At 34.1% G+C, this 16,288-nt stretch overlaps 1 protein-coding gene across 1 annotated transcript; it reads right to left on the bottom strand.

The window, feature by feature from the left end:
* Positions 1-11,017: 11,017 nt before the first annotated feature.
* LOC126725455 (uncharacterized) lies at positions 11,018-14,087 on the bottom strand. The gene is made up of 3 exons (XM_050430208.1): positions 13,197-14,087; positions 11,848-12,033; positions 11,018-11,624 (listed from the first exon to the last, which is right to left on the bottom strand). The coding sequence occupies exons 1-3, from the start codon at positions 13,659-13,661 to the stop codon at positions 11,346-11,348; spliced, it is 930 nt and encodes a 309-aa protein (XP_050286165.1). The 5' UTR covers positions 13,662-14,087; the 3' UTR covers positions 11,018-11,345.
* Positions 14,088-16,288: the final 2,201 nt, after the last annotated feature.

Below are 16,288 nucleotides of genomic sequence, written 5' to 3'. Positions count from 1 at the left end.
AAAATTTGGTAAATTGTAACAAATACTGTAATGGCCAACGGAAGCTTGGCTCAGCTGCTAAGGTTCAAACACTTCGTCTAACCTACCTAGATTCGAATCCCACTATCAGCAAGAGTTTGTTGGTGGATATTCGCACGGGTTGACCCATGGGCTTTAACTTTAACGCCCTATCCAGGAGCTAACATAACCTAGCTAACCCTTATTTTTTTTTATTACCAAAAAAAATAAAAAATAAAAACATTGTAATATAATAATTATTATAATGGTTTAGCTATTCCTAGTTTGGTTATTTTTTTTATTAACAGGAATAGTAATTCCAATAACTATTCATTAAAATGACAAATACATATTCCTCTCTAAAAGTGTTGTAACATATAATAGTTATATAGTTGTAATAATTCTAAAATTAATATATTTCCAAATAAACAAACTTTCCATATATACATAACAATTATGAAAATAAAAAATAACTAATATTTCTCTCAAATTTAATATATATATATATATATATATATAATATATATATATTATTTTTTAGAAAATATAATTGTATGAGTAAGATATTTCTTAAAATATATCTTAAATTTGATTCTAATGTTACAATTCACAACCAAACTTATGAATAGGTTTAATTATTCCATTACAACAAATTTTATTCTTAGTCAAGGTTGTCAAAATCGAAATCTTACGTAGAATTGCGAGAAGTAGGTGGGATTGTGGATCGTAGGATCAAATCATAGATCATAAGATTCTACATATTTTCATATTTAAAGCAAAAAACATATTGATAATAACTTTGTATGTTGAATAATCACATAAATTGTGAATTTATCTATAAAAAAATAAAGATTTGCATTATATGATGTAATTTGCATGTCTTACATCGCTACGTCTACTAAGGAAACAAATATATTTACGTTTTAACCCAATGTATCTAAAAAGTTCAATAAATGTTTAATTAGCAACCAAATATCAAAATATTTATCAACAATATGGAAATATTTTCCAAGTTCTAAGTTCCAAGTTCCAAGTTTAAAACCCAAAATAAGTTATCAAATGGAAACTAACTAACTAAAATATGAAATCCAAAAGCAAGATTAATATTAAGGTGAAGTGAATATTTAATTATTCTCATTATAGGGTTCTTATGACCATCGTCCTAATCATCATCAACCATTTTATCATCTATGTAGACATTGTATATTTGTATATTAGAGCTGCAAAAGAGATCAAGATACAACTTCACACTCAACTATTCAAGTTATACCGCTCAACAACAATTACAAAGCGTGCTCAAAAAAATCAATCAATCAATATACAAATACAAGCATACTAATAAAATTATATATAAGAAAAACATTTTAGTAATATTATAACACAAATTAGCATATTGATCAAAAAACTTTAACAACATTATAGCTTAAAATGTAGCAAAGCCAATATAAATTCTTCATTCAGAAATAATGAAGCATTCCTTCATTTTTATTACAAGTGAACTAAAAACTAGAAAACATTTGCTTAGGTTAACATAATTTTATAAAAAATAAAAATAAAAAGCCATTTCATCACAACATAGAAAAAAAAAAAAAAAAAACACTGATGTTTTGGTAGGATCGGTAGGATCTCATACGATCCTATACAATCCTACACGATCCTACCATTTTTACAATCTTATTACGATTCTAAATGTTTTGGTGGGGTTGGATCGTAAAATCATGTGATCCTACTATCTAAATCGCGATTTTGACAATCATGTTCATAGTAATAAAGATGGATAAAATTTATGTGTAGTACCTTAAGCGTTGTTCCTTAGGTTCTCTTAAAATTCAGTCATTTGACCACTTAATTAAAAAATACACTTTCATCCCTTGAAAAACAATTCACATGGCATAATCTTAAGAAGGAAACTTAAGGAATAACACCTAAGTACTGTACTTAAGTTTTGCCCAATAAAGATTACCACTCATGTCGTAATCCTCATTTAGTGTACCAAGCGTGTCCTAACAATATGCCACATCGACTAGGTGTGAAATGTTGTCAATTTTGTGTGTGTGTGTGTAGACTTCCTCTTTTCTTTCAAGTTATTGTACTTATATTCCTTCCTTTTTTTTTTGAGAAACTTGTACTTATATTCCTTTAAATATGCTAAGCATATAAATTTTGGACAGGGATTTTAAGTCCAATGCATTAGCGCATTGAACACAACACGATATTGATCCATATTGTGTCAAGTCCACCTAAGCTTAACCCATAAAATTTTCCCAATCTTTTCAACATGGTTGAGATGGTAAATGTGTTTGAAATAATATCACTTTTATTTAAGTGATAATTCTATCACTAACATTAATTTTATTAGCACAAATCATAAAATAATAATGAAATGTCTTTGACAATGTTGTGAAAAAATGATTAAAAAATTGATTTTTCAAACTTATTTATTCAATTTTAGTTATTTTTTGTATTATTAATAATTTAGTAACACACTCTTTAGTAATTACTAGTCAGTAAATAGTAATTATAACATAATATGATTTTAATTTAACTTTATTTTGTGATAAAGTATTAAATTTGATAATAATAATATTTATTAATAAGTATTTATTATGATAGTATTTGTATATGGAATTCTATATTTTAATATTGTGTTTAACAAGAAAAAAATAAGATTTTATTTATTAAAATAAAATATTGTTTTTTTTACAAACACACATACAAGAGAGAGGGAAAAGGCACATCACAAACTCTACTCAAAAGACATAGTAAGAGAGTCTGTTGTGTGTTGTATAACTTACTTCATATTCCCTTCAAAGTTATCATGGCTTTTTAGTGAAATTTGTGGTATGCCTTTGTGTTAGAACATCTCTCTCTCTCTCTCTCTCTCTCTCTCTCTCATGTGTGTGTGTGTTTGTTTCTCAAAAAAAGAATGGGTAATTGCTCATTAAGGGATGGGAAATTTATCCATGAATACCCGAACCCAAAACCCGGTTATCACCAATACTTAATTCCCACCCAAATTTTTTACCTGTGAATGCCCATACCCATACCTAACCCAAGCCCAAATTTTTTTTTTTTTTTTTTAATTTGTGCATAATACTTAAAAAAAGAAGAGGAAATGCACAAACCACTTACCACTTCATTGTTTTTGGTTAATTTTTAATTATAAAAGTCTTCAACCCCACCACTTGTGGAATAAAACACTCATGCTTTTTTGTTTTTGTTCAGGTAATTAAAATATCAAATACATGTTTTGTTTTGTTTTGTTTTTTTTTTTTTTAATCTCTAAGCTATAAACAAAAATTCGAATTGAAGTGTCAAACAAACTAATTTAAACTTTCTAAATATGTACAAATGATCAAATAAATTAAGGAAATAAAAAGACTTGATTAATGTAATCTTACAAATTATCTTAATATGCATTTTATAGGAAGGTTGACATGCACAAACAAAATCAATTAGTAATTAGTAGGAAGAATGATGTAATATGTTCTTATTTAACATATTCTCTTATAAATTCTTAAGAAAATTTTGTGAGCAAATTATGTGAATTTAGAATTTTTTGGGAAGTAATGATCCTAATGGCATCAATACTTTCCCTACAAGTGAAAGTCAAAATCATGATATAAGAGATTTGACTTTACAAAGAATGAATAAGTAGTAATAATACTTTCCATATAATTGAAAGTCAAATTCATGTTATAATCACAGACAAAAATTCAATTCAGCAAAAGACATCTATGTAAATATGTAATTAGTAAGACATAAATTTAATGAGTATTTTTTTGGTTATTTAATTTATTAGAATGAGAAGAAGATCCGTTAAACTTTCTCATAACATTTGACTCTGTCTTTTTAATTTCCAAATTATAGTTTTGGTAAAATAATAAATGTAAGAACTCAATTTGTAACAATCCCCAAATTGGTGTATTGGGTTCAAACGTTAAAGGCCCAATCAATAATATTTGTGGAGAGTGGGCTAAAAGACTAGGCCTTGGTGAACGGACAGTCGTTAGTCATGGTGTTCATGATGATCGCACAGAGGTGAATTGAGCGTATCCAAGAAGACTTTCTCCCTGGCATGGCCTGGGTGGCTCCGGTTCTTGGACCTTGTCCGAGGAGCTTCGTGTTCTTATAATCCCTTTTATGCTCGGTTTCAACGGTCTTACAGACGATACATCATGCCGTCCCCCTTTTTTCTGGCTGTTTCCTCCTCCTTTTATATTAGCTTTTCCTCTCTCTCAAACGTCCACATGTAGGTTCAGCTTTTTAGGGCTGATACTTGTCTTGTCAGCCCATACCCAAAGTGGTTGGGGGTGGTTGTAAAAACTGAAGAGCATGGCTCTGTCAGGCGCAGAGTACTTAATTGCAGTAATGGCAACCTTTCCCTTGAACCGCTCCTATATTGTACTCGCCCTTTCTTCTGAGAGCGCTCTAGGGTCTACCTTTGATGGCGCGCCATTCTTTCCTTCTAAATTTTGGGATGCCGAGGACAGGATCGTCCTCGGCTACACCTCTAGGCCATTTGGACTTTCATTGCACGTCCTCGGCAACGTCTCTCCTCGGCGCGGGCCTTGGGCCCTAATGTAAAGTGGGCCAGGATTACAAATTCTCTAGCCCCACAATAGCCTCTCAAAATCTTGCTGTCTGGCTCCTCGGATGGAGAGGAAGGTTTTGGTGACGTCAGGCCTATGCCGCGGCTTGCCAAGTTTTGTACTTCATCACTGCCAGAGCCTCTTCGTTAGCTTGGGATACGCTTCTGATTGTGAGACATTCTTTTAGTTTACCCATGACGCGTTCCGGCCGTTTCGGTACATGAGGCGCGCCTTTAATAAGGCCTCTTTACGAGGCGACGCAAATCCAACGGCTGAAGACTGCTTTAAGAATTGAGCGGGACTTATCTTGTTTGTAGTTTTTCTTGGAGATTTGTACAGATTAAATGCCGTCAGGCTTGCCCCCATATAAGAAGCACGGTGGGACTTTATTTGTAAACCCTTTAAGCTTTTCAAATCCCTAACCCTTCAGTTGTGCCCCAAAGTCCCCATTGCTAGTGTGACTGAGCCTTAGGGGGTGACATGGTCAAGGCCGGGGTGACATGGTTAAGGCCAGGATGAGGGTGAAAGGATCACACCCTCTCCAGAAGCCTTGGATATCTCCGAGACTCAAGATGGCCCGGTCAGGGCAAAGGAAACAAAGACTCAAGACATTTCTTCCCCTCGATAAGGCAAGAAAGGAGCTTCTTCTTCCTTCAGCCAAAATTCGAAGCTGGTGGATGTTGCATCAAATTTTTGGTGCGACAACACTGAGATTTCTCATCACCGGTACCATCCGTTCTCGCTTGACTGCTGCTAATATAGTACTTGCTCGATTGCTGTCAAAGCTGGTATGGGGATTTGGCATCCCTACTTCTTCCTCTCTTCCATCACTGGTGCCACCTAGGCGCCTCCGCTTCTTCTTCTCTTCCATCACTGGGGCCACCTAGGTACCTTTGCTTCTTCTTCTCTTCCATCACTGGTGCCATCCGGACATGCTTAGTGGATGCTAGAGCAAAATTGAAGGATTTATCGTTCCCATGTATTCCCCCCCCCCCCTTTTTTTTTTTTTTTTCTTTTGCTTCTTGTAGTTAGCTTCTAGTATAGGCTTGTTTAAGCCCCTTATTGTACGTTGTACTACTTCTTTGTCTAATAAAAGATGACTTTATCCCATTTTGCGTGTTCTTTCTTTTCTGCAATAATTATTTTGTGAATGGATGTGCTGGTGTCCTTTTCTCTCGAACAGTACTTAGGGCCGAAACCCTTGTTAACAAAGAATTATCACTTTGAACTTATTAAAACTGACGGGCACAATAATGCCGACCTGAAGTAGGTTAACCATATGAGAATAACCGGGATAATAGCTGAATGTTCTGTATTGCATATGGGGTGATCACCCGAGGATGGGTAACCTAAAATGAACTGTCCGAGAGGGTCGCCAGGCACTAGGGTGCTTTGCCACGTTCCTGACGACATTCATAGCCCTAACTTGTTTTTGGCATCTGGTCCGAGGACCGAGGTATGACTATATCGGGGCTAGACACTTGGTTATGTTAGTTTCCTTAGAGTTGGGGGTCCAAGGATCGCGCGGGATTTCCATTCTGTCTAGGACTTAAGCCTTACTTGATGTAGTTAGTTTCCCGTAGGTTTGAGTCCGAGGACCATGCAAGACCTTGGTTCTGTCCAACACTTATATTTTTTTAGTGACTAGTTTCCCCATAGGTTTGAGTCCGAGAACCATGCAAGACCTTAGTTCTGTCCAACACTTATATTTTTTTAGTGACTAGTTTCCCCATAAGTTTGAGTCCGAGGACCATGTAAGACCTTGGTTCTGTCTAGCACTTTCTTTTTGAAGTAGTTGGTTTCCCCATAGGTTTGAATCCGAAGACCATATAAGACCTTGGTTCTGTTCAGCACTTTCTTTTTGAAGTAGTTGGTTTCCCCATAGGTTTGAGTCCGAGGACCATACAAGACCTTGGTTCTGTCCAACACTTATATTTTTTTAGTGACTAGTTTCCCCATAGATTTGAGTCCGAGGACCAAGCAAGTTGGTTCTATCTAGCACTTTCTTTTTGAAGTAGTTGGTTTTCCCATAGGTTTGAGTCCGAGAACCATACAAGACCTTAGTTCTGTTCAACACTTATATTTTTTTAGTGACTAGTTTTCCCATAGATTTGAGTCCGAGGACCAAGCAAGACCTTGGTTCTGTCTAGCATTTTCTTTTTGAAGTAGTTGGTTTCCCCATAGGTTTGAGTCTGAGGACCATGCAAGACCTTGGTTCTGTTTAGCACTTTCTTTTTGAAGTAGTTGATTTCCCCATAGGTTTGAGTCTGAGGACCATGCAAGATCTTGGTTCTGTCCAACACTAATATTTTTTTGAAGTAGTTGGTTTCCCTATAGGTTTGAGTTCGAGGACCATGCAAGACCTTGATTTTGTCCAAAACTTATATTTTCTTGAAGTAGTTGGTTTCTCCATAGGTTTGAGTTTGAGGACCATACAAGACCTTGGTTCTGTCCAAAACTTATAAGAATTCGGTGAATGGGGCTTCTAGACCCGCGAGGATTAGCCCCTTAACAAAGGTGTGGGGCATAGACTTAATGTTAGAAGCCTTTAGAACTGCCCATGCCACTGGCACTTCGAAGTGTGGCCCTGAGTGGGAGCTGTGCTAGGACAACGACCGCATGCTGCTGGAAATGATGGAGAGGCTTTCGCATAACTTGCACTACTACCAAAACTGTTTCTTTCGAGGGACCTTTGTTGACAGGGACCTGTTCCTACCATGACTAACCGCCACCTGCGCCAACGCACAAACCTCCCCACAGACGGTGCCAATTGTAAGGACTCAATTTGTAACGATCCCCAAATTGGTGTATTGGGTTCGAACGTTAAAGGCCCAAACAATAACATTTGTAGATAGTGGGTTAAAAGGCTAAGCCTTGGTGAACGGACAGCCATTAGTCATGGTGTTCATGATGATCGCACAGAGGTGAACTGAGTGTGTCCAAGAAGACTTTCTCCCCGATACGGCCTGGGTGGCTCCGGTTCTTGGACCTTGTCCGAAGAGCTTCGTGTTCTTATAATCCCTTTTATGCTTGGTTTCAACGGTCTTACAGACAATACATCATGCCATCCCCCTTTTTCTGGCTGTTTCCTCCTCCTTTTATATTAGCTTTTCCCCTCTCTCAAACGTCCACGTGTAGGTTAAGCTTTTTAGGGCTGATACTTGTCTTGTCAGCCCATTCCCAAAGTGGTTGGGGGTGGTTGTAAAAGCTAAAGAACATGGCCCTGTCAGGCGCAGAGTACTTAATTGCAGTAATAACAGCTTTTCCCTTGAACCGCTCCTACACTGTACTCGCCATTTCTTCTGGGAGCGCTCTGGGGTCTGCCTTTGATGGCGCGCCATTCTTTCCTTCTAAATTTTGGGATGCCGAGGATAGGATCGTCCTCGGCTACACCTCTAGGCCATTTGGACTTTCATTGCACATCCTCGGCAACGTCTCTCCTCAACGCGGGTCTTGGGCCCTAATGTAAAGTGGACCGGGATTACAAATTCTCTGGCCCCACAATAAATATTGGTTTTATATTCTTTAATTCTTTTTCTTTTATTTTTATTTATCTTTCAATCACTACGTTTTTGCTGCACATTTATGTATTTATAATGGCTATGAAAACATGTAATATAAATAATATTTAATGGTGTTTTAAATGTTATTAATAGATTTGTTTTCTTATTTATTTGACTATTAAATCAAATGGATAGTAAATAGCCTATAACAATAAGTATAGTTTAATTATGATAACTGATTATAATATAATCATTAACCTAATAAAGGAATTTAAAAGTAATTCCAATCAAGAAAAAAAAAATTAAAAGTAATTATTGATAACTTTTAATTTTTTTTTTTTGTTTTTTTTTTGTTTGCCTTTTAAGATTTTGGTTTCACTATAAGAGAGGGGGAAAAAGATTTTTTATTATTTATTTTTATTTAAAAAAACTCAGGTTTAGTTGGGTAATACCCATACCTGATCCCAAAAAGTTAAGGGTAAGTAAGGGATACCTCTACCCAATACCCAAATACCCCCAATGGGCCAGGTAATACTCGCACCAATGGGGTATCCACTACCCAATGAGTTTGATCATCCCTAGTTGTCCCGTATTACTTAAAAGAGTATGTTGTGTGCAATATAACTTGCCTCGCTCTCCCTTAAAAGTTATCATAGCTTTTGAGTGGAGTTTGTGGTGTGTCTTTGTTTTAGAACTCAGAACCCTATTTCCCTCTCCCTTATTTGTGTGTGTTTGTTTTTAAAAAAAAGAATGGATAATTGTCCCAAATTGTTTAAGAGAATGTGTTGTATAGTATAAATATAACTTGTCCCACCTTCCCTTAAAAGTTATTATGATTTTTTTTTATTTATTATTATATGGAATTGTATATTTTAGCATTTAAAGAAAATATGATTTACCGAGATTATAACACAATATAATATGAATTTTTTATCAATTTATTTTATTGTAAAACTATTAAATTTGATAACTATAATAGTTATTAATGAGGCAATGAAAACGCACATCCCTGTTATGCATAAAACTTTTTTTTTTTTTTTTGAGGAAATGTTATGCATAAAACTTGAAATAACAATTACTTATAAAAATATCTAAATATATAGAATTATAAGAATAAATATAACATGCTAGATAAACATAAAAAGAAAAGTACTTAGGGTCCGTTTGGATACCGCTGAAAATTGAAAATTGAAAACTGAAAACACTATAGCAAAATAATTTTTAAATGTGTGAATAATGCCGTGAGACTCATTTTTAATGAAAAAGTTGCTAAAAAAAAGGTTTGTAGGTCCCATAAACAATACACAGGATCCACTGGTATTACATAAAGCCAAAGATACACGGTGTGACATAAAGCCAAAGATACACGCTTCTAAAAAAATAATAATAAATAAAATAAAAAAAATAAAAAAATAAAAAAATCCTCCGGCGCATAGACGCGGGCCTTTCATCCGTATCCAAACAGATACTTAATTAGGAAAAAAATCTATAATGAACTTTAGAAGAAAAAAAAAAAAAACTAAAGATATTTATATTTAAGAATTACATGTGCAGTTGATTATTAACATCTTTAGTATTTTCATCTACAACATAAAAATCTAATTTAACTTTAACATATAAAAAAAAATGGAAAATGCCATGGAAATATACATTGAAACTTTAACATATAAATATACATTGAAAATGGTTCAATAAAAAAAGAAAAGAAAAAAAGAAAAAAAAGAAAAAGGCAAATGTCAGGAACTAAGTTCGAGCTGCTTGTTAGGTCAAAACCAGGTACAGGTAAAAAAAAAAAGGCTTGTGTGTAGGTTGTGTGCAAATAGCCACTAACAAATAGCCATAATAAAAAAATAAATTAAAAAAAAAAAAACCCTAGTATTGCATTTGCAAATATTCTTGGAACTAAGGTTGAGCTGCTTGTAACATAGTAAGAATGTACTCTGCCTCAAAATGTTCATTTCAATACCACTGACAGATAGAACTAATTAAGTGATTATTGTTTTAAGTTTGAGTTCAAGATTTGTCAATTTAAAATTTTAATTGGATCAAGAAGAGATCAAACCAAAAACGAGTTGAATTTTGACCCCCCGACCTACCTAATGACCAACCTTTTCAGTTGCTGTGCTCACATAAAAATTGGCCAAGGGAAGCACCAAAGGCTCTTCTTTGTTGTGGGATTTCTTTTTTCCCTATTTTCCTTTCCTCTTTTTTTATTTTTTTATTTTTTATTTTTATAAATTTCCTTATTTCTGCCCTTTCTTTCAGCTTTAAGTTTTTAGGATATCCATTCATAAGAAGTGAGAATTATAGCTTATACTCAAAAAGTGATACCATACCTTTGATTGAATGCCCTAACTCTTAACATAAAAAGTTTAACTAAGAGACATGAATTTGGGAGTAATTATTTAACTATAAACCTCCAATGCCTCGCTGAGATATGACAAATTGGCATTTCCAAAAGTTAATATCATCAAAATACTTGAGAGGAACCATAATTTATTTCAATTGAACTTCAACCAAATATTTATGGTTTGTCTGATGAGAGTGACCCAACATGCCCTATAATATATGAACTCAAAGTTTTCAATGTCTTTGGGCAACCTTGAGGAAACCAAGGCAAACAATATATGCAACCCCTCCTATCAAGTGCCACAGCCCCAAAACTTCACCTATGAAATCATCACACTGAGATCATTTTTGGCACCAAAATCAAAATTAGTAAAAAGGTATTCATTTGACTAGAATTGCTATTTTCGTAAACTTGCATAGTTCTTCTTGTCCATACAACCTCGTGCTATGAATGCCATCTGGATTACTAGGTAATAGAACTAATTATTGTGTTTACTAAATTTGATGGATTTCATACGTAACAGTGTCAGACATGAACAAATACCCCTTAGTTATCCCCCTAGATTTCACACAAGGTCAACGGAAGTGTAATGTGTTGTATTCTTGCAACAATCTTATTTGTCCTTAGAAACTAATATACATCCCACAAACATTACACCTCATACGGAACCATCCATATCTAAACACACACATTTATTTGCACAATCCTCACAAGGGTAAACCACATATAAATGCGTGAACGGATTTCTCATGATGCAGACTTTTTCTTCCCCACAAATACAAACCACACAGACTCAGCAACACAAACAGCAGTTCATGTGATTGGACAACATTTGCCTGCAGATAGTTCAGGCTCAGCAACACTGCTAGCTTTTAGTATTAGATGCAACAAATGGATAGGCAATTACTCAAATGTGCATGAATTCTTTTTGAACTTGATTGGTTTGGTGCTACTGCGGTCGATGACCAAAGGGCAAGATATTTGCTTTTGGTGCTTTACTCTCACCAGCTTCCCCACCACATCTCCTCGAGTCCGGATTTGAAATTTCAATGTCAATGGAACTACACGATCATTTGAAGAAACTGACAAACTTGATCCAGCCCCATACAGGGGAACCTTAGTTCCTTCCAAGTTAACTGATACAGTACGATGACTTTTTCTTGGCTGATAATATTTCTTCAACTGCAAATAATAGAGGCAGATATGAGATATGTTATACTCAAGCTCCCAAAAAATTATTATGGCTTAATTATGATTTACTTTTTGGTTTAAGAAATTTATGCCACGTCCTCTTTGCTTCAAAAGTTTCAAAAGTGTAATTTGAATAGTCTTTCATCATTTAGTACTTCCGATTTACTTTATAGGGGGCAAAAAAGGTGGAGGTGGTTGTTGACTTAATTCTCACCTGACCACTTGCAACAGTAATCTCTGAATATATGAGACTGACAGGGTTAGAGCTAACATGAATGCCAAACAATGTGGCAGGATTGTATATATTCATCCTCAATGAGCCATTCACTGTCAGCATCTTTGTTACTACCCCAGTGGAGTCTGAACCCTCTCCAATATACAAGTTATTTACTGCCAAGCTCTGCAAGATCATATTTTCAATTAGGATATATGCAATTAACATAGAAAATAAGTAATTTCTCAGAAGAGAGAACTAATTCAAGTGTGTGTGTGAGAGAGAGAGAGAGATAAAGCCACTTGAGAGCTTAATTATCTTGCTTCCATGGAGATTAAGATGCAATGATGTGAGATTCAACTGTGCATATATATTAAGTCAAACTATAAAACACCATTATGGGAAAGAAAGTGTAGTTGTTGTGAATGTCCAATTATGAAAAATGATTAAAAGGTCCATGAGAAGCTTATTTCTCAGACACACAAATAGCTTTTCAAAGAATTAAGACCATATGAACTTATGAAGAGCATGCTTTCAGCTTTTTACCAAAAAGGTTTTCAAGAGCATGAGGTATTGAATGATATCAGATAGCTCAACGGTAAATATCAAATCAAAGCTAATCAGTGCTTTGCATTTCGTACTAAGGTTGATACCATTGACTGGGGCAGATAGGTCCTTTTGTAAAGCCTGCCCCAATTTACTCAATTTTGAAGGCATGTATGAACCAAGTATTAATTCCCTTGTATCTGGAGATTGGCCTTGCACTTTAACTGATAATTGATTTAACGTGCCAATAAAATTTGTAGGAAGTAAAGTACGGAAATCTAAGGAACACAACCATTGCGTAATAGATATATAAGCTATACATATAGCAGTAATACCTGTCAACCATCAGTTCATTCACAAGGGTCCCTACAATAATTGCCTAATTAGATTATTCTATTATTTTATTCCCTTAATATGTACCTAACCAAGTAATCAAACTTTTCCCATAGCCTTATTTTATATTATCTTCCATTTCTACATTATTGTGTGCACTTAGGGTTTCTCTGAATCTAGCAATTGAAACAAATCTACTCTATATGCTACTTCTTTGAAGTCTAACCCAAATAATTGAAGATTCTGAAACTATGGCCATTTTCCCATATTAGCCTCACAAGTCAGTGACACTTAAAATGAGAAGGAATAAAGCAATCAACATCAAATTCTTGCAAATTTATAATGGTTTCAACACTCTAAAGACATATTCAACATCATTATAATATAGTTGTAGTTACTAGAAGAAAGTTGATCTCCACCATTTTCATGCTTCAAATTTTCTTTACCAGAACTAAAACTCACTAGCCTACCTTCATTGTAATCTCTGCTTTGAAAGGCCGGCTAGCTCCCCATATAATCAAGCAAAACGTGGTGAACAATAGCACAAAGCTAAACAGAGCAATCATAGCCTGGCACCGCCTTGTAAACGCCTTATCCTGTAGATCATCATAAGCACCTTCCTCCATAATCACATTACACTCAGGCCAACCCTTGTCATTCCTTTTCCTACTTCCTTTCCTCCCCGAAGATGACCGGAAAATCCCCGAGAAACGGCTGGCAGAGGAGTTCCTCGAGTGGCGCCCGAAAGACGGGTGTGAAGGAGACTCCATTGGGCTGTTGTTGTAGATTGGAGTGGCCTGCATTGAAGACGACTTGTCTCCATCGTGGGAGTCCCTTGAAGGGCTCTGTACATAATATACAGGGCGCTTGGGAGACCTTGAAGGTGATGATGGAGCTAAGCTAGTGATATCAGACTCAGATTTTGCCGAAAGCATGATTGCTTAAACGAGTTACAAAGCAATTGAATTTGAAAGCTTTTAGTTCATGTGCTTGCACAGACTCTTGAAAAAAAAAAAAAACGAAGTATATACCAAAATTCACAAAATTAGAAAGAATTGTTTGACACCCAGAATTTTTCTGAGAGAAATTCCAAATGGGTAATCAAGAAAATAGCAGTAAGCAGAGAATTCAGTAGCAAAAGATTGAGCTAAAGCCTAAAGATTTCGAACTGTTATAGCAAATGGTAACAAAGATTTATTTAAAAAAAAAAAGAAGAGAAAGCCACAATAAAGATTGCTCACTCTCAGACTCTACTGTTTGTCCCTCTCTGTGAGCATGAAAGCAGAGTGAGAAGTGAGAGCAAGAGAGGTATTTCTTTTTCCTCAACAAACAACGAGGACAAACGTTATGAATTATGATGCTTTGGTGAGCAAAAGGGTAATATAGTTGGCTCGGAGGAAGAGGCTTATACCAAACCTATAAAACAAAAGGCCTTAAATTAAAATATAGTGGCAGGTTCGGGAATAAGTGTCGGCAGCCTATCTATAATAATGATGCGGTTGAAAAAGGGTTTAGATTAGGTTCTGCGTCGAGTGACACTGAACTTGTTATAAAATTGTGATACGTGTTTATTTTTAATATATGTTATTATTTTAACAGGTCTAGTATACTGAACCCAAATTATTCCTGTTAAAAGATATTATTATATTTCTTCTTTTTTTCTTTTTCATTTTTTTCTTTTTGAAAATTACTATATACTTTTGACTGAAATTTAAGTTGTTTATTTATAGTTTGAAGTTTGAAACTTTATTCACTTTAGTCTATATATATATATATATATATATATATATAACCGAAACTTTTGAAACTCTCATAATTTTTCACGTCAGCATAATATTTAAATAAAAATTTAAATAAAATTATTTGACTTTTTAAAAATAAATAACACACGTTCCTTTTTCAAAACAAAAACTTGACTAGCCACGCTTCTTCTTCTTGAGCTAGGGTTTCAGCCATTCATAATTTTCTCCTTTAGCACTCCCTCTCCAGTTGCTACATCTGAAAAATCAAATCAAGGTTAGGATTTTTCTATTTGCTAAATTTTTTATATTGATTTCTAGGGTTTAGTTCAATAAACATTAGCAATTTACAAATCTGTGCAACTGACAATACATGTTTATAAGTGGTGCAGGTGTTGAATAATACTTGATTGTTGATTTTTACAAATCTGTGCAACCGACAATACATGTTTATGAGTGGTGCAAGCGTTGAATAATACTTGATTGCTGATTTTTCAACCTTCAATGATAGCGTACAGTTCTAAATCTTGCAATCAAGTTTAGATATTTATTTACCATGACCTGATTGTATTAATATCGTTACATGATGAAAATTTTTGTGATTATAAATCAATAATTCATTTTTTTTAATCATTGATTTGTGCCCTTTGTTATAGATTCAGTTTTGCAAATCTCTATGGATTTCATCAATGACTTTTTTACTATGGATTTTCATTTGCTGAGTGAAGGCTAAGTTATTGGTAGCGTGGGGGAGGGAATCAATCTTATGAGGTGATGTCAACAATTATAACATACTGTACAAATTTTGGTACAACTACACCTCCATAGCAACTTTCTTAATAATTTTTAATTTCTGTTAATAATTGTTAATTGGAATTCTACTTTAATGGAGTAACTATGGCTCTCTTGCTTATTTATAAAACTGTTTTTGTTTTTGCAATTGGAATTTACAAGTACTTCAGTAGATTTGTGGATTACATCGATTGGCAGAAGCTTTCAGCACCTTCAAAACCCACACATATGAACATAGCCGCCTCACCTAATGGTCTTCTTATTTATAATTTGTGTTGATATTATTCTTAGTTGAGAAAGGAAAAAAAAGTTACCCAACATATGTAATCACGTTAAATTTAATTTTACTATATAGCTGAAATAGGTTTGCATTTGATTTGTTTTTTTTCACTTGTAGTTATTTTCGTCAATGTTGAATACTTTCTTGAATTCCAAATGCATTAGGTTTATGATTGTCTCAAGTGAAGAGAGACATTTTTTAAAATTTTCATTCAACCACCCCCTGTTGGTGCATCTTCATATTTTGAATTTATATTGATCTAATTGTTATTCCTATCTTGCATGCTTTCTTTGCAGCATAATTTCTAATAATGATAAGTTTGCATCTGTAATATGTGGTCTTATTAATAGTTAAATATATATGGGGAAGTATATATCTTAACTTACATTTTAGTTTAATTTTCGTTTTTATGAATTTAGAACAGTTATTGATACTACATATTTTATATAACTATTCCGTGCATCATACGGGTTAACGACTAGTTTTACTAAAATTTAAGTTGTCTTTATAATTTGAAATCATATGATGCAAGTATTTCGCTTGATTCGTTTGGATTTTATTTGATCTTATATTTTTATATTTTTTGTGTTTTTAGAAGAGAGAGGTATAAAAGTGGAATAAAATTACATATTTAGTCATATTTTTAACTGTGAGTTAAAGAATTCTAATTAAACTAATATTAGGTAAGTAAAATATCAAATTTCAAACCATAGGTAAATAACTTAAATTTCGATCAAACCACATACGAGTA

This window comes from Quercus robur, chromosome 5 (assembly GCF_932294415.1).
Source record: "Quercus robur chromosome 5, dhQueRobu3.1, whole genome shotgun sequence".
In the NCBI taxonomy this organism is placed as follows: domain Eukaryota; kingdom Viridiplantae; phylum Streptophyta; class Magnoliopsida; order Fagales; family Fagaceae; genus Quercus; species Quercus robur.
This window is presented reverse-complemented; position numbering and strand designations above follow the sequence as displayed.